We start from the raw sequence: 25065 nt of genomic DNA on the forward strand, positions 1-25065 counted from the left end.
GAAGTGAAACTAGTTAGGATTTTACGTATTTTGCTATGAACAAACGGAACGGACAAGTATCGAAGCTCAGAGTAGGAGGGTATCGAGTTTCAGGGTCAAAGAAGGCATGTATGTGCTCTAGTCGTGTAATAATGAGATGGTCCCTATTATTAAGGCTAATTCCTAGCACTCCTGCGAGTCGTACACTGGTACCAAAGTTAAATTCAAAGATTTGACTCGTACAAAAACATGGCTGCAAAATGCACATAGTATGCTCATAGGCCATGTCTACTACCACCTAGCACAGTAGCACCTAGCTGTTAAGATGCACAGCAGCGACTCAAAGCCTACACCGCAAGTTTGAGGGGCCGCCACTAGTCTAAACAGTGACTCTGCTGTCGTGCATTTTTACACAACCCAATCACATTACCTATTAGATTCATCATTACGTGTCACTTTATTTTTAAACAAATCAATATTCCTCCGGTTTCAAATATATAAATATTTAATGAAATTCCCTTCAAAATAATAAGATTAAAAAATTATGTTTGATATAAACTTTCAATGAAATATAATTTTTAAATACATTTATTTTTTAATTATAAATAACATAATTAATGAAGTTAATTGGTTTCATAAAAAGTGTTAAGTATATATTTTTTCTTATAATATAGACCCAAAGAAGTATAATATTAAAATAACTGAAAAAGGTTTGATTGGGAGGGGGTAGAGGAGAGAAAGAAAAGAAAAATTGAAAAATGAATATCATAAAGAAATTTTAGTGTGTTCAGTCTTTCAGAATTGTTTTTATCATGATAAAACAGATGAATTTTTTTATGATATCACTGTGAATTTATAAAAAAAAAAGAAGTGATTTTTATGCATTATTCAAAACACACCATTAATGCAATAAGAAAAAAAAATTGATGAAATATGATGTCTGGTACATATAAAAGCTAATTTCTATATATCATCACTTCCATTTAAATAATTTTACAGTTTCTCCGATTACGGAGCCGTAATGCTAACTGAAATCTAGACCAGGGGGAAATGAGAATTGAACCGCTTCATCTTTAACAAAGGGCATTGAATACAGTATTGCTAGTCCAAAGCCATTATATAAATTTCTACAAAAGTCAAAATCTTTAAAATGTTCACTTGTACAAGAGACCAAAACCCGATCGTCCCAACAAAGAAAAGAAAACGGAGCCACAGAAATGAGAAGAAAATAGTAGATGAGGGTTTTAACTTCTAAGTCTTCACCAGTTAATGGGATGATTGTTTGTTACTGACTTTTCCCTAGAACTGGTATTTATTTACACTAGGCACCACTAAAGAGTGCGCCTACTTTTTCTTGGTATTGAATATATACGATATTAATGTCAGTCTTCAATCATGAGCCTCCCCTAACGTTCAGAGAGGGCTCGTGTAGCGTTGTTAATGTGTATGTGTATTCGGCAATATGGAAAGGTCAGTCATAAATTAATGCAAGTAGTTAAAGTACCATCTAATCTCTATAGTCTCCGCTGCCTGCTGCTGGATATGCATATCAAAATTGCTAAAACCAAAGCAAAACCAAATTTTCAATTGCCAATCGGCAGTGAGAACACAAGCGATTACGATCATGCATGAAACTAGCTAAAAGACGCTGAAATCTACTAACTCAGTTGGCATAAAATAATCAAGCTAAGGAAACGACCATAGTCTTAAAACTTAAAATCGTTGAAGCAAAAGAAAGAAAGAAAAAGATCTTTTCTCCATGCACCCCTGCTAAAATAAATATTCACTTCTGCAAAAAACTGCAGATCCTAGCCATGAAAGCTTTGGCTATCAAAAATATAAAATATTAAATTCCCTTTACTCCTAAAGCGATGCAAAGTTGCAAATGGTACCACCCTAAAGAAAGTAGAAACCCTAGATTCCACTTCTAAGAACAACAACCATGCACAACTTCAAAATGTTAAAAAAAGTAAAAACATCAAACATCTGCTACACCGGTAGAACTAAAGAAACGAGGAAATGCCCAAATTCTAAGGGAAACATAGGGTTTACTAAGAATGGAGGGATCGAAATTATAGGGTTTCTAACACCAGATGCAAGCGGAAATTGACCTGAGGCATGCTACCCTTTATCTGATTCCATAGCAAATTTTTTGCCAGCGAACAGTGGGATCCTGCAAAATAAATAAAAATGAGGGTAAAAAGCACAGTATCGTGCTGCTAATTACCTACAAGAAAATATAATAGTAAATCGATAAAAAGGAAGTAACAGGAGACAACATCGTGTACGAGAATTTATCAGACAAATAGAAAGCCAGTATTAAAGAGAAACAGAAAAAAAAAAAGCAAAAACAAAACAAATAAAAAGGAAGGAGGTAGCTGGAGAGTTTACCTCATAATTAATAACCAGAAAAGAAATATGGGAAAAAGGTGATTATGGTATGTAATTGAGATTATAGTATCACGGAAGCTTGACAAAGAGAAGCCAACACAGCTCTATTGGCAGTATGTCCACCTCCGAGTACGTAGATAGGGCCAAAAAGAGAGAGAGATCCATGGAACTGAAAGTGGAAGTGGAGGTGGACAGAATGCCAAGAAACTCTGTAAGCAACCCTTTGTTAAACCCACGTGAAGACATCACAAGCCAGGCACGAAGCAAAGCCAGATTGGGGTTTTGTTTAGGCTACCACTACAAGGAAAAGAAGTAAGGGAAAGCATGTGGTGTGGCGTATTTAATATGTGATCGAGCATGAGAATAAATAAGAGAGAGAAGAAAGAAGACGTGGTATGGTGGGAGTGATTATTGTTTAATTTATTAATGCGAGAGAGAGGGGGGTGGAAATAGAAAAGATTTGATACGCAATGAGATTGGATGGTTGATTCCTGATATTTAGAAAGATGAAAGGATCATCATAGTTGTTCTTCCTGATGAAACCAAACCAAACCCACTCCAGCAGCTTATTAGCTTCACTCCAACAATCTACTAGTACTCTTTCACACTCTCGATTCTGATGCCCACTAAACGCACTTGAATCTCTACCTTCGACACTTGGACACGAGTTATGGGTACTATTTTTGTTCCATTTATTTCTTATAAAAATATATTACCTATTTATTCCTTAAATTATTCATTTGTTCGTAATTTAAAATTTTTATTAATCAGTGTCTTGTCTTAAGATATTCATTAAGAAACTAAAAAAAAATTATATTAAACATAAAAGAGCATAAAAGATTATGAAAATATAATTTTTCGCATTTTAATACTTTTTTAATCAATACTCTAATAATACGGGATAACATTTACCATAATTTAATTCGTACATTTTTTAAAAAAATTATCTCATAGGGTTTACGATGCTGAAAGGAAAACAAAAACACGAAAAATAACAAACAGAAAATAAAGTAAAAATGAATGAATGATTGTAATTATTTTTTTAGAAAAAATCAAATTTGATAAATTGATGGAATTATTTATTAATAAATAGATTAAGGTTTCACCAATGACTTGTTCAATATTTTTAAAATTTTCATTTTTTAATTAAACTCTGTCTAAAAAAATATAATTATTTCATCTTACTTGAATGTAACAAGTTAGAGGGACTTACATATGTCAATTATCGAGGTTCTTCAGCTACTTGGTAATGGTTGTGCAACAAACCACAGAGCAAATTACCTACAAATACTCAAGTAAATTATGGATTCAATGAAGTGTAAAAGCATAAAGAATAGAACACGTCTAAAAGGGGGAGAATGCCCCTCATGTTAAAGGCTCAGGAGTGAAATATGTTGAGTTAGATGATAAATGGTTACCTACCAGCCAAGCAGGTCTAGGTATGGTCGAGGTGCAAATTCAATTGCCGAAATTTGTGACCAAAAATGAAGGTTCAAAATGTCCTTTTACACTAGATGATTAACCGTTTCTTTGAGTTTAGTTTAGTTCTGGTGCAAAGCATATTTTTAGCCGAGTCATTTTATATTTTATAGTATTCATGTTTATAGTCTTTACTTCTTTTTTATTATTACTAAATTAAGATGAATGCACTTTAATTGATAATACATGTGGATTTTTTTTTTTAGAAAAAATTTGAGTTTGATTATTGTATAATACATCCTTAAAAAGTGATGAATTTTTTTAAATAAGACTAAGTTTCAAATCAAATATTAGTTTCATGTCTAAATGACTAAATATTATGAAAATGCCTCAAAATTCAATTGATTATAAAAAAAAATCATGAAAGATTTTATCAATTTTGTGTAACAAGAAAAATGCCAAGTGTAGTTAAATATTTGCTGTAAGATTACGACGGATATTCATTTTTTATTATTAAAAGGGATATTCATTACTTTTTTTTTTTTTACAGCGAAGGACATTTATTATTACAACGAATAGTAACACATTTTCTTCAAGCTGAAACTTTATGACTTAAGGTCAACTACGTGAATATTTGCATCAACTGTGAATATATTGAGGGCGTGTTTGGTAAAATAAATGGATGATTAAAAGTTAAAAAATGAATAAAAAATGAAAAGGTTAGTCAATAAATTAATGAATACGTATGAATTTATTCTCACGAAGTAGAAGTTTTTAGGCGTACACATCAAGTGTTTGACCGAAAAAAGCCCATGGGCGAAGATAGAGTATTTTCAATTTTATAGCCTGTTTATGTTTGAGGTGAAACATTATTTACTGGCGGTGCCCGTGGTACTACGAAACCGCAAGGTACAGTATTAATAAAAAGATCATTTATCTTGAATTTTTAGCTGATCTCTTTAATATTTTATGATGAAAGTATTAAATAAAAATAAAAAAAAATATAAGAAACATAAGATTCATCTAATAATTGAAAGAATGCCAGAAGAAGAGATCATATGGTTGAATCTCTTAAGTAACATTTATACCAAAAATTATAAAATTAGCAAATATTTGTTGATAAAAATTAAATAGTTAATATTTTGGAAATAAATAATAAGATAGAGTGAGCGTTATAGAAGATGGAGGCCCCCAACCCCAAGCTTACCTTTTCATTTCTTGGATGGGACCTACCTCCCACTACTTAAGAATCCAAGGTATCCTCTGTTCAACTCAACCGAAGAACTTACAATTTCCAGTAAAAGAAAAAGCTTTTGATCCTACTACTTTTACAATTGTTCCCTTTGTTTTGGTCATGAAAATATAAAAGAAAATGGTCAATGTCTCTAATAATTATTGAGTTTCTCTAATCAGTAGTCTATTAAGAATATTAGTTAAGAATATTCTAATTAAAAAACACATTAAAGATAATGATAAGGTATAGGTGTATTAATAATAGATTTCAATAAATAAAAAATTATCTTAAACTTCTGAGTTTACTATATACTTAAAATACTCCGTTGTTAAGGTTTCATTCTAGTAAGTAGTAACTGGCTAACTGCACGCTTTTTGTCTTGAAAGGTTCCTTTTTTTTCCATTGAATAAATACTGAATGACATAAGGAAAGAGATATGATTTAATCTTTCCTTTTTGTCGTCCGATACGTCGCACTCATCACGCCCACAAGCACAAAGCCACGCCCTTAGGAAAACTCACCAGCTCCTCCAAACCCCAATATAAATCACAAGAACAAACTCCCACACAAATAATTAGTACCATGTCTTTATTTTCTATGTGCATTTATGAGACCAACCCATTTTACTCACCTTATTTATTGCTTCAAATCTAACCAACCCTCCAACTATCGTCTACACCCACCCAATTTAATTTTTTCTTTCACACTTTCGAAGTTCAAACAAGAAAGCCAGAAGAAATCAGGCTCCGTTGTTCCCAGGAACATACACATCTACTGCAACCGATGACGATGACCTTTTTCTTGGTCTAAGATGTCTCATCTCCGTTTTAATTAGTCTGTGAGGTACATAACAGTTGGCCTGCTGAATAACTGTCAGAGCTATGATTAAATCATTGGAACAATGCAAAATTATTAGTTTTAGTATTGCCATTTCCTTTTTTCTTTCTTTTGTGGGAATTCTCAATTTCCTATATATAGGAATAGGATTAGAAGTTATATCATAGGATAGAAATCAAATTTTATTAAATTTGACTTAAATTGAATACATAAGATTTGAATTTGTTATTTATTATTTATCATAATTTTTTTTTCAAAGATTTAGTTTAGCTTACATAAAAGTTTAGTTTGATGTACGAGTTTATTTAAAAATTTGCTTAAAGACATCTTTCATCAATTAATTATTTTAAAATCTAATGAAATAGTAACTAAAAAAAAACTTACAAAATTTCGTATAAATAATGTACAACTCCAAAAATAATTGATAAACAAAATTATATTAAATTCAAGTCGTTAAAACATAAAATACATCAAAAGAAAATGAAAAAAGAGAGTATAATATTAAAAATGTATGGATTAGAGATGATTTATATTAATATAACCCAACAAAAATATTTAAATTGTCTTACCATTCTTTTCCTTATAAGTATTAATCTGATTCCATTATCCTTCTAGCTTGAGTCTCTCTCTTTTACATGTAGGTTGGGTTTTACCTTTTTATTTATAAAAACTTTTTAAAAAGATTGAGCTTGGTCTTTACAATAAACAAGTCAAGCCAAACGAGAGCCTTAAATAGACGGAATTCGACTCATTTTCATTCCTAATAACAAGGAGGATTAGGGGCGTTCAGGTTTGATTTGATTTGATTTTTTATAAAAAAAAAATCATCTGAATTAAACTTAACAAATATATATAATTTGATTTGATTTTTATTTTTAAAAAATTAAATTAAACTAAATTAATAATTTGGTTTGATTTAAATTTTGTAATTTTTATTAAAATATTATTTTATTAAATTTTATATATTTTTTCATATTTTAAATAAAGTTATAATAAAAAATTATTGATAATAATTTATGAAATCATGTTGAAGAGAGAAATTTTCATAATAAAAATTACAAAATTATCTTGTATTTGGATTACAAAATTACAAAATTATTGAAAAAAAATTACAAAATTATTGAAAAAATTATCACAAAATTATCCAAATACAACTTAATGGTTCATAATATTTGGATTATAATAAAAATATGTAAAATTTTATCTATTTTAAATCAAACTTATCTTAAAAAATTATCTAAAAAATAAAATAATATATATGATATAAGTTTCATATACATAACGTTATAAAATATTATTAAACCTCAAGTGATACACACATAAAATATATAATACTAAAATAATATATATATATATATATATATATATATATATATATATATATATATAATAGCAATTTGTTATTTGTAATCATCAAAACCTTTGTCCACTCTACAACAATAATCATGAAATTCTTAATTTATTTCATCCATCTATATAGAGCATATATACTTACTAACAATTTGATATTAGATTTATTCTTTGTTGGTGTAGATTATTTAACAAAACTTAAACTTCTAATTTTTTTATAAAAAGAAAACAAACTTATTTCATATTATTGTAAATAGTAGCATAAATATACAGGAGAATACGTTCATAAACATGATGACTAACTTCAAACTTAGAAGTTTCAACTAGAGAGTGGGTTACTTGATTTGTTTACTTCTTAACTAAACTTTTAATATAGATAGATATTATGGATCTATATATTAATAGTAGTATGATGGATGTTATATTAATTATTAGTTTTATTAGTATAAAAATTATATATATATATATATATATATATATATATATATCATTAATACACATCATAATATTAATATAATACGCTTTATTAATAATATATGTTCATAATTAATGTTTACACTAATGAGAACGAATAATGCTTTAATGTATCTTGATAGATTTTAAGTATTTATCATATTTTATACGACCACTGTAACAGATTTATTTAAGAAATGAGAACAACGCTTTTAAAAATAAATCAAGAATTTCTAGCTGCATAACTAATGATTTATTTGGTTGGGGGAGTGGCCTGTGGGTGAGACTCAGAGGATATAGTTTCAGGCGGAGGGGCTCTTGAGTATATTAAAATGTGCAAATTTTTTCATTGAATTAAATTTATTTCTTTAATTTATTATAAATTTTCTTTTTTTCCAAATTATTATTATTTTTACCTTCCTTTCTACTTATTTAAATAAGCATAATTTTTTCTCTCACTCTTATAAGTTATAGCACATTCTTTTTACTCTACTTATAACTCTCCTATTTTCTATATTTGTTTCCGTTCTTGTACAAACAGAGTGTAAGCTTTAATTGGGCATATTGCTTAATTAGTTATCAGGCTAAAGCGGTAGTGTGACATATAGTGTATTTGGATTAACATTGAAATCATGTTGAAGAGAGAAATTGTTAGTTCTAATGCAAAAATTTCAAAGTAACTACTAATATATTATAGTTTTCATTGAAAAGTCTGTTGATGTTGGATTCAAGTACTTTCCAAACACACATTTATCGGTGAGCACCCTAATGCAACATTCACCATCCAACAAATCGTGAAAATCAGAGGAAACATAGATGATAGATCTTTCGTACTTTGACCGGAAAGACTTAAAAATGGTATTATCATTGAACATTTGAACAAACCCAGTGTCTTCCATATGAGAAAGAATCAAACATGAAAATATGTTAGATATGAAGAAAAAAAAAGGTGAAGTAGAAGAGTAGCTAGCTTGCTACATCCAACAGCTAATAGTCTTTCGAGGTGAGTAATAGACATCATCTACTGATGATTCTCCGTTCAAGTTTAGATTCTTCTTTTGACAAAAATGGAAGTGTAATATTAAAAGTATTTTTATACTGGTTATTAATGAAAATTAAAGTTTATTGATAATCCATGCATAACAAAATGACATTAAATGTTAATATGAATTACTGAAATAAAACTCTATTTTTATTAAGAGAACGTAAAATTACAATGTACAGTTGTAACGAACGTAAAATTATTATGGTAAGAATATAGACTATAGAGTGAGAAATGAAGAGAGAAAGGAACACAGAAAAGTTATTTAATTGTTTAAAATTGACTTGAGGAGATACAGAAGAAACAACTTTGTTGTCCACTTTGAGTTTAACCTTTCAAAAAGGTACATGCGCTTTGCTCCCTGCATAGAGTCAACTTTTATTCTTCTTTTGTTTCCTTTATTATATTGAAAGGGGTGGTGCACCTGTGGGGACTAAATTTCTATTTCGCCAACTAATATAATGGGGATGTGAGGATGTCCATGTTGACATTTAATTTCAAATAAGGATTCAATTAATCAGTCTAATTTTGATTCTAACATACAATAATAAATTCTAATCATATATGTAGAGAGAAACGATTATACAGAAATAGATAAAACTCTTTTGTATTCTCATACTTAAAATCATGATGAAAATTAGATGCGAAAATCATAATGGAACGAATGATTATAACAAGAGGTTGATCAAAAAATTGATTTTATGACCTTTCAATTGTAAAAAGCCCTTCCAACGGATAAAGAGAAACCGTACAAGTTGGGATGGTCTCTACAAATAGAGGCCATAACACGGTATATTGGTAAGTGTCATCACTCATCCCATATTTGATAATTATAATTTGACCCTTCATTAAATATCATTGGTATCTACACATCCTTTCACGACGTATATGTCCTTAATCATATTTTTATATTGATTAGACCACTTTAATATTTAATATTCTCACTAATTGTCCTAAATCATTCAATTATGTGATATATATATATATATATATATATATATATATATATGATCCAAAATTACTAACTCTCCATTGTCCAAGGTATAAATGTTAGGATGACACAAACAAAAAAGGAAAGAGAGGATGCTTATCTTTTATGTCGCTCTTTGCTGCATCGTTTTTTTTTTTAACTTTTAGGACGACACAAAAGGTTAATAATGGAAACTGTTCTAAAGTAGTACTCTCATTAGGCTACTAAATATGCAGATTTGGTTGATTAGTGGTTGAATATCAAAACAATTTAAGAGGCCAACCTAACAGAGCAATATTACCTACACTGGAAGCTAGGGACTTGCAAGACTCCACTTAGTTTGCAGAACTCGATGAAGAGGAATCCACCATTATTCATGATTATGGGCCATTTGGCGTCCAAGTGGAGCAGCTCTCATCCAAATCCTCGTACAAGATGCCATCACGTTCTTCATTTTCTACTTAAAAAGTTTTTGGGTAATGATATGCCATGTTCTAATTGAAATAATGCTGCTTTCGGCCGAGCACTTCGTTCCAAATGAAGGCCCAGAGACTGTTGGTGTATCTACAAGACTACAACGGAGAAGTTTAGGGCTTTGCTATTCTCACTTCCAGGTCTTCTCTTCTCACCCCATCAGTTGCTCGGCTTTTTTTGAGAAATATACATAGACTCTAATGGATCCTATTAGTTGATTGTTTGAGGCCTACTATTATAGTTATATTTTTAGGTGGTTTTAGACGATATGCTATATGTGATCCATCTACCATGCTTTATATAAACTTTCTTTCCACCTATTAAATTATTTAAGAGTTTTAGTAAGGATCTATTTTTTTTTTTGTTAAAAATATGTTTGGTCCCTCTAACATTTGATAAATATTAATTTCATTTTCTTAAAAATATTATATTAATATGATAAAAACAAAATATATTTTTACTGATCTTCAATAGTAATTCTGTTAAACAATAATGTGAAATATTTAACACACTTATATGTATGATTTGATTATAAATGAATTAAATAACTTGTGACAGTTATAAAGAAAGTAAAAATAATTAAGTCTATTAATTATGTAAGAAAATTGTTTAAATAAATTATCATTGAGAATCATAAAAAAATAAGTTTTTTATTTTATTTTCATAGAGATTAATTTAATAATTTTTTTATAAAAAACATATTAATACTTTCAAAATTTTAAGGGAATTACAAATATATTTTAGCTTATTATTTATTATAAACTCAATATACACATCTATTTTTTTTTATCAGTTTATATTTTTCAAAAGTGTGAAAGTGGTCAAACAATCATAAAGAGACGCAACACCATCCATGGGGAGATAGCCACACGATATTTGGAGTTTTGAGGGGAAGAAGAAGTTAGAAGGATGGGTGTAGAGTGGGGCGAACTACCTCCAGAACTCCTGGAATCAATCTCGAAAACCTTAACCATCTACGTCGATTACCTCAGATTCCGTTCCGTTTGCCGCAGCTGGCGATCCTCCGTTCCCAAAATCCCTCTCCACCTTCCTCCCCAACTCCCATGGCTCATGCTATCTCGCCGCGCCTTCTTCGACCTCTCCCTCAACAAAACCCATCTCCTCAACCCTCAACCCTCTCACCGCACCCGAATCTGCGGCTCCTCCCACGGCTGGCTCGTCATGCTCGACGAAACCCCCCAAATTCGCCTCCTGAACCCCCTCACGCGCGCCACGCGCCCCCTCCCTCCGCTTCACGCCTTCCCCAACGTCGTCGCCTTCGATCACGCCAACGTCGGACGCGAGTACCTCATCCAAAACCCTTACGGCGGCCTCTACGCCTTCAACTTGCGACAGATGTGCAATTCTTTCCTCGGAAAGGTTGTCTTGTCGGCGAGTCCCACATTAAACGATGATTTCGCCGCGCTCGCTATCGTCGGTCAGAATAACTTGGCGTTCTGCAGAAACGGTTACGATTCTTGGATTTTCCTGAACGGAGAGGAAGAAGAGATGAATTGCTGGGAAGATGTTGTGAATTACAACGGCTTGTTTTTCGCGGTGAGTAAGGGAGGGACTATTGCGGTGTGTGATGCTGGAGAGGGTTGTTTTCCGCCTCGGGTGTCGATAATTCAGACGACGACGCCGTTTGGATTCGCTGGGGATATCCACTATGCGGTGTTTTCGGCGGGAGACATGTTGCTGCTGATACGTGTTCTGGATCAGGACTTTTCCGATCACGCGGGGGAGGAGTCGGATTTGGTGTATAGGACGGTGGGTTTTGAGGTTTTCAAGATGAATTGGGGGTTGCTGACGTGGCAGAGAGTTGAGACTTTGGGCGAGCGAGTGCTGTTTGTAGGTGGGAATTCTTCGCTTTCGTTCTGTGCGTCTGATTTTGTTGGGTGTTCTGCGGATTGCATCTATTTCACCGACGATTATTCGGAGTCCAATGACGACGATGCGTGTGGGAAGCATGATTTGGGCGTATTTAGGTTACGGGATAAGAGCATTGAACCGTTGCCATGTTTTAATCAAAATTCCTGTTCTCGGCTTCGGTGGCCGCTACCAATTTGGGTTTCGCCAAATCCCTGTTGATTTCATTCTTTCAATTTGTTATATTTTTAAATGTATGTGATCATGGAGACCAGCTTGGCTTATTATTTCTTGTATGGTGTTTATAAATGTACATTATGCTATGCAAACATAGAGCTACTATATGAACTTCGAATGTAGCTCAGAGAGAACGAGACATGAAAGACTAGAATCACCTCCCGCACTTGGTGTTCAAAGTCGTGACTATTTTCTTCTTATGGGGAAGTCTCAACAGGGATCCGGATTGAAGAGCAAGATTGCACTGTACCAAAAGCTATATGTAGTAACCTGTTTACTATGAATTTGTAATGGATTTGACTACTTGGTGAATTTGTTCTGGAATTAGATTGCGAATTGCGATAGAGATTGTGTTATGGTTGGCGAAGAAAGTATTCTGATTGGGATTTTTTTGGTATAAAGGAGGGGAAGTAAACTCCAAAACAAACAAAGCTACCTCCTAATAACAGCTACTACAATTCTGATGGGTATTAAACAGATAATTAGCAACCAATTAATCATTATCAGAGTTTTAAGCTATTGAAAATGTATGGTGCTTTAGACTTCAAACTTATTGGTTAATATTTTTTTTGGCATAAACGTGGTACAAAAGAATTATGATCCTGTTGAATGTTGGTGCATGAAAAGTTGGAAACTGTAATAAACAAAGGTAAAATATTGGGGCATTCATCAAACTCGGGACCTCTCGCAACCAAAGCGAGAATCATACTACTAGACCAAATGCCCTTGTTGTTAATGGTCATTAAAGCAATTTATATGATTTTGGATAGATAAGCATCCGTGCCTCTTTCTTACTATTTGAACTGGGCTTTTCTTTGTGTTAAGAATTAGTCTATCTAGACTGGGTTGGAAATAAGTCAGGCGGTCCGATAGGAGGCTACGGTTTGACCCACGAAAAACCTATTTATTATAAAAGTTAGGCTTAAGTTTTTTAAAAAGGTTTTTTTAACTAAAAAAGTTAAACTTTGAGATTTTAAAAAAGTCTATTAAATCTGAGAGCCTAACCTATTTATATAATAAATTAATAATATATAATATTATATATATAAGTTTATTGGTTTGTTAGGTCTATAAGCTTGTTTATAAGCTCTCATAAAACAGATCACTTAAATATGTTTTCAGGCCAGATTTTTAAATGAGTTAGACTAAAACTTAAAAAAGACTTATAATAGATAAATAAGTTAATATCAGACTTAATAATTATGATGTAGGTTAAGTTTAGGTATGTCAAAGTCTAATTTTATCTATTTTCATCCTTAATATAGACCAACATATCTTCTTTCAATTGTGTTTGATTGGGTTTTACTTTCGTCGGTATAAAAAGAAGTTAATAAGATTTTTTTATTCTTTAAAATTTCCTTAATCAAATGGCGTGTGTAAAAAAGTGTTATATGATTTTTAATTTTTTTAAGCATCCATATATAATTTATGACTCAAATTTTTATTTTTTATATTTTATTTTTTACAACGAAAAAATTCTTACTTAATACGACAAAAACAAAGTTAGATAATAATATATTGACTTAACTTGTAGTTTTAAATATATTTTTTTCGATAACGTAGTTTTAAATATTTGAACTTAGAGTTCTTTAATGTATTTTATTATTCGCAAATGTTTTTCTCTGCTTAAGTTGAATAAACAAGATATCGAATAAGAAAAAAAAAAAATTCTCTACGCCAATTTCCAGTGAATAAATTTCTAGCGATGCGGATATTATTCCTGCTAAGTGCTAACTAACTAAATATTTAATTGGTAAAAATACAATATCGATCTTGCATTTGCCAGGTCGGCAGTGATAGACCACCCATTGCAGGTGACAGATGGACGGCTGAAACAATGTTAAATGTTAAATGGATAAGATCACTAGCAAACACATGAACTGACTGGCTTGAGTCGGAGGATAAATACTGGATATTCTAATTCTCATAATCATAAAAAAAATGTTCACTTCCTGCTATAATATTTTGTTTTTGCATGTACAGGGCTTGCTAAATAAAATGGTACTACTTATTCAGTTAATTTGTTCTTTACACAATTAATGTTACCTTTAAGTTTTAATATTTGTTAAATGAAAATTATACAATAAAACCAAAGATTTTTAAAATTCTAGCAACTAATCAGCCATTAATATCTTATCGTTAAATGAACCTGATTAAAAAAATCTGCCAAAAAAGGAAAGTGAACTCAATCAAAGTTAATTATAACTTTTTATAATTTTTAAGGATACACTGATAAACTACTTATAAGTTAAATTTTGGATAAATAAAGTATGAAAAATATATATCTTTTTGATTTATAATAAAAAACTAATTTAATTATTTTAAAATAAGAAAATAAATTAGCATAAATTTAATTAAATATTTTTTAATAGACATAAGATAATTCTCTCAATATTTATTTTAAAAATAAAAGAATTATCTTCACAAGTCACAATTCACAATTCACAAGCATACATACATTACCCCCTAAAAAAAAAGCATACATACAATACAATATTAAGTTTTGCTCATCTATTAAGTTAAATATAATATGCTATTCAATACATATTAATGGTTATATAAGATTGAGTTGTAAATAATGGTGCAAGATTTATTTTATCTTAATTAAATATTTTGAATTTAAGAATTATAAGTATGCAACTTGTTAAATAGTTAAAAAAAATGGTTTATCACCTATAAGAATTTTACCTGGTTTAAATAGAATTATCTTTTATAAAATATATATGTGGTCTATAAAAATCATACTTTCAATTTATAATATGTTATTAATTTAAGGTCGTTAAACAAAATAGACGGAAGGAATGTCCTCTATAATAAATAATAAAATCGTTAAGTTTTATAATAATTATTAAAAAAGTTATTCTTAGGAAAATTTTTAACTGATTGGTAGAATAAAAATATTTTCATTAATAATAAATGAACATTAAACTTAACTTAAATGCCTTCTTATGATTAATTTATCAAATATCAATAAATAACTACGTTTGATGAGTAAATATTTTGATTTGGGGTACGAGAACATTAACTTCTGAGCGGTACAGTAACACATTTTTATATTGTTTAACATTTAAAATGCATATGATGGTAATAGTATAAATTGGAGTAAATGTATGATGTGTGTGTATGATGCATTTGATTCTTTGATGTGGAGGGAAGATACGTTTCAGCTTTGAAGAGCAGAGGAGTCAGAAGCACAAGTGCATGTCAACGCTCGGAAGCTGCTCACAGACAAAGGTGAAACAGTGCCTATGTCAGCCTACGAATAACACCACAAGAGAAAACAAACACCCAACCCCAGTAAAATAAGTAATCATCAACACACTCAGACATATATATAATAAACAAATATTATGGGACTTTGTACACTACCTATGGCATCCGCACAAAATAAACCCAATCGTTTTCCCCCACGCGGCAACCTTTCTTCTTTACTGATTCTCATTCTCGATTTCTCGTCTGTCTCGGTATTCTCGTTCCCCCACCCCCTTTCTTATTTACTCTCGTCACATCAAACATATCCATCTTCCTACTACTTATTAATTAGTACTATGTGCTTTTTTTTGCTTTCTAAACACAACACAACTCTTCCCTTCTTAACTTTCACCTTTAACCTCAGTTTTCCGGTGCCTTCGCGTCGCTCTGAATGTCATCGGCGGCGAGAACTCCCGGTGGCGAGGAGGGAAAGCACTACCCTGCTCCACTCGCCCCTCACGAGGGCGTCGTGAAGGACTCCACTCTCTTCTGGGACACTCTAAGGCGCTTTCACTTTGTTATGGGTACCAAATTTATGTAAGCAGCTTTCTATATCTTGTTTTATTTTTATTTATTATCCTCGTCAATGAAAATGTGGCTTTGGTTTTAACGGAGCTTTAGCGTTTCGTTTTGGTTTGTGCTATTAAAACAAATGTTTGACCGTTTTGTCCTCATCAACTTGTGAAGGATTCCTGTGATTGGAGGGAAGGAGCTGGATTTGCACGTTCTTTACGTGGAAGTTACGAGAAGAAGTGGCTACGAGAAGGTGGGCTCCGTCCGTACAACTTGTGTTTGTAGCACTATCGTTTCCAGTTAAATATTTAAATAAATTAGTGGGTACATGTTATTGTAAGTACTTCCTAAAGTGCAGGTAGTTGCAGAGAAGAAGTGGAGGGAAGTTGGTAGTGTTTTCAAGTTCGCAGCTACCACCACCAGCGCTTCTTTTGTACTCAGGAAACACTACTTTAGTCTTCTTTATCATTATGAACAAGTTCACTTCTTTAAAGCTCGGGGTCCTATCTACACTCCATCAGCAGGTACTATTTTTCTACTCTCTCTCTCTTTTTTTTTGTGTGTGTGTGTGTGTGTGTGTGTGTCTTATGTATATTTTGGTCATTCGTGGGTTTAATTTTTCTTCTTGTTAATTCGTTGACTAATGAAATTCGTGTTTGCGGATCCAACTTTATTTATTGTGCAGATGCATTTTCCGGCAACAGCCCTTCGTGGAGACCTGAATTAGCTATTGTGGAATATTCGCCTAAGCCTATGGATAATAGTCCTGAATCTCGTGCTGAAGGTAATTAAGCAATTCACAACATCACATTGTTTTGTTTCCTGGGGTTACTATTAATTAGAAACTAGCTATTAATTAATCTTCGTGGAATGGGTTAGTTAATTTCAATTTCACCTGTGGATGTCTTTGCCCTCTATAATAAATTCATCCGGTAGCTAATTAATAAAACTCCATTTTTCATGTGTAGTGGAGTTTAGTCTTTAGACTATTGGTTGCATATTTATGTCTTCCACACATTTTATTCGACTTCATGTGAGGCTTCGTTGAGTGCCTGCTTCGATGCATGCTTGTTGAATGCTGTAAAGGTTGGCTACAACACACAAAAATCTTATAATGTTATGCAATCGTAATTTGAAATGAATAATGGCTTGATTAGAAAAATGTTGTAACTTTCAATGTGCAGTGTGCTTATTTATTTAAGTTCTCTACACTTTCAATGCTGAAATTTACTACTGTTTGTTGTGTGTAGATACTTCATGCCTTTCAGGAAATGGAACCATCGAGGGAAAATTTGACTGTGGTTATTTAGTGTCCGTGAAGCTTGGTTCGGAGGTTCTTAGAGGGGTGCTTTACCATCCTGAGCAATTGGTTCCTCCACCATCGATTCCAAAACATGAGAGTGCCATTGTACCAATCAACCGCAAACCTCACCGTTCTGGTCGTAGGAAGAAAAACAAAAGAAGGTGGGACCCCAATTATCCAAAGCCGAATAGGAGTGGCTATAACTTCTTCTTTGCTGAAAAGCATTACACTCTCAAAACTCTCTACCCAAACAGAGAAAGGGAGTTTACCAAAATGATTGGCCAGTCATGGAACAGTCTTAGCCCAGAAGAAAGAATGGTTCTCTCTCTTTTTCTTTTTTTTTTCTTTATTGGTTTTTGCATTATTTACATGGTTGTTGAGGGTAATAAGTAAATTACATGCTTGGTTAATAATGTTGCAGGTTTATCAGAACATTGGCTTAAGAGACAAAGAAAGGTACAAGAGAGAATTGACGGAGTACAAAGAGAAGATGAAGCTTAGGCAGACCTCAGAAGTTGGACGTCCATAGAATCTCATTGGTACCCGTTTGTGGAGGCGAAAGAATGGCTTAGAAAATTTTTATAATCTGTTGACTTTTACGTGCATATTGTTGTGGATAATGGTCCACTGGACTGTGGTCTACAGAACTATTGTTTTTTTCTTTTCAAAAGAGAAAACTAGTGTCTATTGTTAGTCAGAGACCCTTTCATTTCGTTTAATCAATTAATTATCCTCCCAAGTTTGTTCTCTGTAGACTGAATGGTTCATCATTGACAGACAGAGTATAGCGTGGTCCACATGCTTATAATTTTTATTTTAAAATTAATAGCCAACACATTTGTTTTTATTTATGATTTATTTTGTCTTCAAAAATATAAAAGAATTTTTTTAACTCTTTTAATTTTTTAAAAAAGTTTTAAAAATAAAATTAGAATTTCTCTAGATTTTATGATTTTTTACGTAAGTTTTTTTTTCTTGTACTTCCACCTTTTCTATTCCTATCATATAAAAATTAATTTATAAAAAATAATTTTTGGAATTCATTTTATAAAATAGATTTTAAAAACAAAACACATTATAAAATGCATTTTAAAACCATTTTTAATTAGGAGTGGGAACAAGTTATGTAAGGCTTTTCAAGGCTTAAGCGTGGTCAAATTCCTAATCACTAAGAACTGAGGTTTTTTTTTTTTTTTTACGTAGCTAAGAACTGAGATTGACTTGCATACTTATAGGCTTTTTTTTATTTTTTTATTTTACCAGTAAGGTTTATTTCGTAATATGGTCTATAAATAGAGCGATAGTTATTACTTATTAGTCCAAATAGGCAAGCGAGATTATTAATATAGATAAGTGAAATCTAATGATATTCTTTTTATTATTCATATTATTCGTAAAAGAATAATGTTTATGTTAATAGGATTACTTGTTTAGTGAGGTAGTCTATAAATCTTATAATATGAGACTTTTTATCCTGTCTGTATTGATAGATTTACTAGTCTATTTGGACTCATACACCGATATTAAAGAAATCTTGGCACGAACTTATTTAAGTTTGGTCATAGGCCTTTAGTAGACAATTTGACCTGTTTTCATTTTTATTTTTTATGCATTCTTTTTTATTGAATAAGATTCATGTAAATCTTATAAAATATGTGAATCACGTTGTTTCACTTTCAAACTAATGCAACTGATAAAGTGTGTTAACAAATTATACTTTGTTTTTTTATAGGCAACAAATTATACTTTGTAGAAAAATTATATTAGATTTCAAGTGTTGGCACACACATATTTTTGTCCGCTGTTTTATTTATTAAACTAAATAAAATTTGTATTTCTTTTTTATTTTTTTATTTTCAAATATTGTATTTTTTTAATTTTATTTTTATTGTTTTCATTTTTCTTTCTCTTTTAATCTAAAGAAAATATTAAAGAACCCGTGAAAGCACAAGTGCAACTAATCATAGAGGTGGTCACTGGTTTGAATAAACTTATAATTAGGAGCGGAATTATGTTGATGTTGAGGTGGGACATTTTTTTTAACTCCCTTTATTTTATACTAGGAAAAATAAAAGCGTTGTCACGATTGAATGTCCGCATTTCTATCATAGCGTTGTGTTACAAATAATAAACTACAATAATTTTTAATTATAATTTTTGAATTCTATTCAATGAATGACACATTCTAGATAAAAAAATAAAAACAAATTAGATAGCACAACTAAAAATGAAAATAATTAATTGTCATAGCAAAATTACAATAAATTTAACTTTGATAAAATATTTCCCCTCCCCCTTTTCTCATAAATTCTCTCCTCGTTGCCACCCACCGGTAGCTTCCAAATGCATATATTTAAATTAATTAAAATAGTAATTAGTAACAAATAAAGGAAATAGAATATAAAAAAATGTGTAAGAATGATTTGGAATAAAAAAACCAAGCATAAAAGTTAATTCTTAAGACTTTATACCGTACTTACACCATCATCCGCAATGGTAAAAAAACAAAGTCAACTCTCTGCAGTGTATTGATTTTTTATGAGCATTGTGACTTTTTTTAAAGGAATAAACATTGTGATTTTTTATTTTGAGTATTTTGCATTCTTATTATTAAATTTGACTATCCAATATGAAACAACCCGAAATACATTGAATTAATTTGGTTTGAGTTCTTGAAAAAAATTGAATACCAAACTAAACCTAAACCAATAAAATTTAGTTATTTTAGACTCAAAATTCTCCAAACCCAAACCAAATTTATCCATGTTCTCTAAACATTCCGCATGAGGGTTGCTATGTATATGGTCCAAAGAATTTTTACCATGAATAACTTTTCATGGTAAAAGATTTCTTGGATTGGAAGAAATTTGGAAAGAGGGAGGGGTAAAGTCACCTTTATTAATTTGTATTCTCCTTTCATGGTCTAATTTGCGTATCATGGGGGACTTTAATTGTGTGAGGAGATCATATGAAAGGGATGAGAGGAGTGGGTGGATCACGGGGAAAGAGAAATGAAGGAATTCAACAATTTTATTCACAACATGGAAGTGGAGGATGTACCTTTGTTAGGGAGAAAATTCATATGGTTTAGACTAAAAACTCACAATATGTGTTAGATAGAAATTTATCGGATCATTGTCTAATCTTGTTGAAAGTGAATCAATTGGATTGGGGGCCTAAACCTTTTAGGATCCTTGATTATTGGTTTAAGGATAGGGGCTATGTTGAGGAGAATTGGAAGAATGTTACGGTGCATGGTAGATGAGCTTTTATTCTCAAAGAGAAATTGAAGAGGTTGAAAATAAAATAGAAAGGATAGAACCAAGATCATTTTGGCAATATCCACAATAACATTGCTAGAATTGAGAAGGAGTTGAATGATTTGGAGGAGACAAAAGCAAAAATGAGCTTGCAAGAAGACTTTTGGAGGAACACTATACTTAGGGAATCCCTTCTTAAACAAGAGTCAAGAATCAAATGGCTTAAAGAAAGTGATTGTAATTCAAAGTTCTTTCATATGGCAGTGAATTGGCAAAGAAGGAAAAATATGACAAGGGGCATTAATGTGGATGGCTCTTGGAATAAAGATCCATTTGTGGTTAAGGAAGAAGCACAAATATTCTACAAAATAAGATTTAGTGAAGACTTTTGGGAGAGACCATGTTTAGAAGAAGTGCATTTTGAGTCAATTTCTTTAGATGATAATGCTATGTTGATTGAAGGCTTTGGGGAAGAGGAGGTCAAGGAGGCTATTTTGGAGTGTGGTAATTCAAAAAGTCGGGGTTCAAATGGTTACAACTTTATATTATTAAAGGAGTGTTGGAGCTTTTTGAAGAAGGACATACATGAATTTCTTGGAGATTTCCATGCTTCCGAAAATTTTCCAAGAGGAGCTAATGCATCATTTGTTGCTCTTATTCCAAAAATTGAGGAGCCACAAGGGTGGGGGGCGAGGGGGGGGGGGGATATAGGGTGATTTCATTGGTTGGATGCATGTATAAAATAGTGTGAAATTATTGGCTAGAAGGCTTTAAAGAGTGCTTCATGGTGTTATTAATGGAAGACAAAGTGCTTTCATGGGGGGAAGAAATCTTTTGCATAACACTTTGGTAGGAAATGAAGTGGTGGACGAAGCAAAGAGGAAGATGAGGAAGTGTTTGCTTGTTATTTAAAGTTGACTACGAAAAGACATATAATTCGGTATGTTGGACTTTCCTTTTTTATATGATAAGAAGATTAGATTTTAATGAAAAATGGATTAAATGAATGCAAGGATGTCTTGTCTCTAGCTCGATATCAATTTTTGTGAATGGTAGCCCCTCAAAAGAATTCACTTTGCAAAGAGGGTTAATACAAGGAAATCCATTAGCTTCTTTTCTTTTCACTATTGTGGGGGAGGATTTAAGTAAATTGATGAAGGAAACACTTTCTAGAGGCTTTAAGGTAGGGGTGAAAGAAGTGGAAGTGAATTTACTACAATATGCGGATGACACAATCTTTGTAGGGAATTTATTGAAGATAATGCAATGACTCTAAAGAGTATGATGAGATGCTTTGAACTTGTATCCAGCTTGAACGTAAATTTCCACAAAAGTAGATTTTGGAGGTATTGGAGTGCCAAGGGAGTGAGTAGAGAGATTTTCAAAGTACTTAAATTGTAGAATCTTTACCATCCCATTTGTGTATTTGGGGATCCCTATTGGCGTAAATCCTAGAAAATTGGAGACTTGGGAGCCAATCTTAGCCAAATTTGTCAAGGAGCTTGCATCTTGAAAATATAAACACCTTTCTTTTGCCGGAAGAATATGCTTGATTAATTCAATACTCATTTCTCTACCACTTTTCTTTATGTCCTTTAAAATTCTAGAAGGAATTTCTAGGAAATTGGTGAGTTTCCAAAGGAGGTTTTTATGGGGGTGTGAGGATGGGAGGGAGAAAATAGCTTAGGTTGGGTGGGAAAAAATTATTGTTCTAAGGAGAATGGAGGCTTAAGAGTCAAGGATGTATTTGTATTTAATTTTGTTCGACTAGCTAAATGGAGGTGAAATCTTTTCCACAACAGAGGGAAACTTTGGGAGATGGTGTTAGATTTTAACTATTCAGATTGGGAAGGGTTGTGCGATGTTGGTATTACATCAAAGGAGTCTATTTGGAGGAGGGGCATAAAAAGGGTGTGCGAAAGAGATGATGATAGGTGGTTTGATGATATGGTGTAGGGAAGATAAGAGATGAGTCACCTACTAGATTTTGGAAGGATATGTGGTGTGGGAGTGAGAATTTGCAACATAAATTTGCAAGGTTGTTCCTTAATTCGAAACAAAAAGATGCATGTGTAGAAACAATTGGTAGTTGGAGAAATGATAGGTAGGTTTGAAAATTTAGATGGAGGAGAGAATGATTTCAATGGGAGACACAGTTGGTGGAGGAGTTCTTTGGATTGGTTAGCAGTACTCATATTGAAGGATTTGGTGAAGATCATTAGATTTGGATTGTGGACCCGTCATACCGTTTCACGGTTATATCCACATATCTAACCCTTTATAACTTGAAGGTGAGACCAAATAAGAAAGAAATCTTTAAGCGGTTATGGCAAATCAAAATTCCAAATAAAGTTTTCTTTATGATTAGGAGAGTCTTGCATGATAGATTACCTACAAGGATTGATCTTTATAAAAGATGAATTTAACTTCTAGAGGATGATCTTGCTTGTGAATTGTGTGGACAAAGTGATGAGGATATTTCACATATTATTTTTCTTGCAAAGTAGCACAACATATTTGGTGGAGATGATATACATTATTGAAAATCCAAACGGTATCCCACATTATACCTTGTGATTACTTCCGTCAAATTTCACATGGGCTACAAGGGAGAAAAGCAAATTCTTGGTGGGTTGTTGGTTGGAGTTCCATTATATGGAATTTATGGCATCAAAGGCACAATATAATTTTTGAAGAACAAGTACTAGTTGAAGATAATTTATGACATAAAATCCTCTTTGATATGTGGTCTTGGTTAAAGACATATCAAAGTGATTTTGATATCTCTTTCCAACAATGGCAAGTGAATCCGGATATTTCTTTGGCTGTTTCTTGAGATGCTATCATATTTAGGAGTTGTGGTAATTGATTTATTATGATTCTCAAAGTACGTATATTTTCATATGCAATTTCTTAGTTGTATAGGTAAAGATTCGTTTTCTACCATGTGGTGGATTTTCATGCTCTGACAATAGTTTGTTGTTGGTGGGCGGCTATCAGCTGTTTCTCGGATAGGGGGTTTGTTTATTTTCCATACTTCCTATGTTATTCTATAGCCATGGTATTATATAATCCTTTGTGTAAATGTTTCAGCACCTCTGATGTAATTATATAAATTCTTTTGTTGCTGACCCCAAAAAAACCATGGGAATTTCTCTTTGAGCGTGTTACATAAGGATTTTTAAGTTTAAATCATCGTACTCCTAACCATGGGAATATCATTTCTCTTTGAGCGTGTTACATAAGGATTTTTAATTTTAAATCATTGTACTCCTATGAATCCATGGCTCAAGTTTATTGAAAATTAAATTAAATTGTAAGTCAGTCGTGCGTCATACTTTGATTTGTACGCTTTTTTTTGTATTGTGCGTCAAACTTGATTCAAAAGGTTTCGTGTTTACTAACCATCCTTCTAAAGTATCATCACAAAAAGAAAAATCTTTCTTAAAGTATATTTTTCACTCTTATAATATTGGCCTTCTTAAAATTATCTCACAGTTTGTACTTTTTTCTCAATGAACTGTTGTAACTTGTAATGGCAATCTGGTGCATATACTGTCATCAGATATTTTTTTATATATATAAATAAGAAAGAGACGAAAAATAATAAATGAGATCAAATAAATGATAGGATAAAAAATATAAATTATAAAAATCACACACCTCTAGCAATTGATAATAACTTTGGAAAGAGAAAAAAGAATAAGAAAAAAGAAACCGCATGAAACTTGAATTGAGGTATTAAGATAGTGGCATAATGATAAATTTAATCAAATACCTTAAATATATAAATATCAATATTTTACTTAACATATATTGCTCTATTTGTATCTTAGTTTTTTTTTAAAGAATTATCCAATTTTAAATATTTTTTCTTAAATAAATATATTTTAATTCAAACTGATGCTTATTAATCAGAATCGAGAGAAAGGAACACCTCTAAAATTGTTTTGCTTTTCAAAAAATATAAGAATCAAGAGAAAGCACCTATAAAAAATTTTGTACTCGGGAACAAACCCTCGGATAAGCTAGTTCCTATTCAATAAGTAGTTCATAAAATTTAACTCATTAGAGTTGAGCTAGTGATAAACGATTAAAGTAATTTGTACAATATCTTAAGTTTAAATCTTGTTTTTGTTTTTGAAAAAGGCAAAACTGGAATATATATATTATAAGAACCCTCTTCTGGCACAGGATGCAGCAGTGAGGGAAGTTTAAATCTCGTTATCATGATGACACATAAAATAAAAATCTTGTTGTCGCTATATTGTACACGAAAGAAAGTAATTCGCGCAATGAAAATTTTAATTAAATAAAAATTATTTCACAAAAAAAGATGATTAATAATGTATTATTATATTTAATATTGATTGATGCCATTTATATATTGATTTAAGAAAATTATACATAATTTTATTAAATTATTAATTTAAAAAAGAAAAAAAAAGATTGGTTTGTTTATTATTATAAAAAAATATAGAA

The 25065-nt window shown here is 31.5% G+C and overlaps 2 protein-coding genes and 1 long non-coding RNA gene across 3 annotated transcripts; 2 read left to right on the plus strand and 1 right to left on the minus strand.

Moving 5' to 3' along the window:
• Positions 1-1717: 1717 nt before the first annotated feature.
• Positions 1718-3009, minus strand: LOC114408052. Its single transcript, XR_003665799.1, has 2 exons — positions 2371-3009; positions 1718-2152 (listed from the first exon to the last, which is right to left on the minus strand). It is a non-coding gene; the product is annotated as an uncharacterized LOC114408052 (long non-coding RNA).
• A 7956-nt stretch (positions 3010-10965) lies between these two features.
• Positions 10966-12599, plus strand: LOC114408532 (F-box protein SKIP23-like). The gene has a single exon (XM_028371615.1). The coding sequence runs from the start codon at positions 11059-11061 to the stop codon at positions 12238-12240; it is 1182 nt and encodes a 393-aa protein (XP_028227416.1). The 5' UTR covers positions 10966-11058; the 3' UTR covers positions 12241-12599.
• Positions 12600-15610: 3011 nt separating this feature from the next.
• Positions 15611-18076, plus strand: LOC114408533 (high mobility group B protein 9). Its single transcript, XM_028371616.1, has 7 exons — positions 15611-15719; positions 15872-16044; positions 16195-16273; positions 16379-16544; positions 16706-16804; positions 17271-17641; positions 17745-18076. Exons 2-7 carry the CDS (start codon positions 15899-15901, stop codon positions 17850-17852), a joined length of 969 nt encoding a protein of 322 aa, XP_028227417.1. The 5' UTR covers positions 15611-15719; positions 15872-15898; the 3' UTR covers positions 17853-18076.
• The last annotated feature ends 6989 nt before the right edge of the window (positions 18077-25065 follow it).

This window comes from Glycine soja, chromosome 4, assembly GCF_004193775.1.
Source record: "Glycine soja cultivar W05 chromosome 4, ASM419377v2, whole genome shotgun sequence".
NCBI classification, from domain to species: Eukaryota; Viridiplantae; Streptophyta; class Magnoliopsida; order Fabales; family Fabaceae; genus Glycine; species Glycine soja.

Coding starts and splice junctions, on each gene's coding strand:
- LOC114408532 (XM_028371615.1), top strand. CDS start 11,059: ATGGGTGTAGAGTGGGGCGAACTACCTCCAGAACTCCTGGAATCAATC.
- LOC114408533 (XM_028371616.1), top strand. CDS start 15,899: ATGTCATCGGCGGCGAGAACTCCCGGTGGCGAGGAGGGAAAGCACTAC. Junction 16,045..16,194: donor GTTATGGGTACCAAATTTAT/GTAAGCAGCTTT, acceptor CAACTTGTGAAG/GATTCCTGTGATTGGAGGGA. Junction 16,274..16,378: donor GAAGAAGTGGCTACGAGAAG/GTGGGCTCCGTC, acceptor CCTAAAGTGCAG/GTAGTTGCAGAGAAGAAGTG.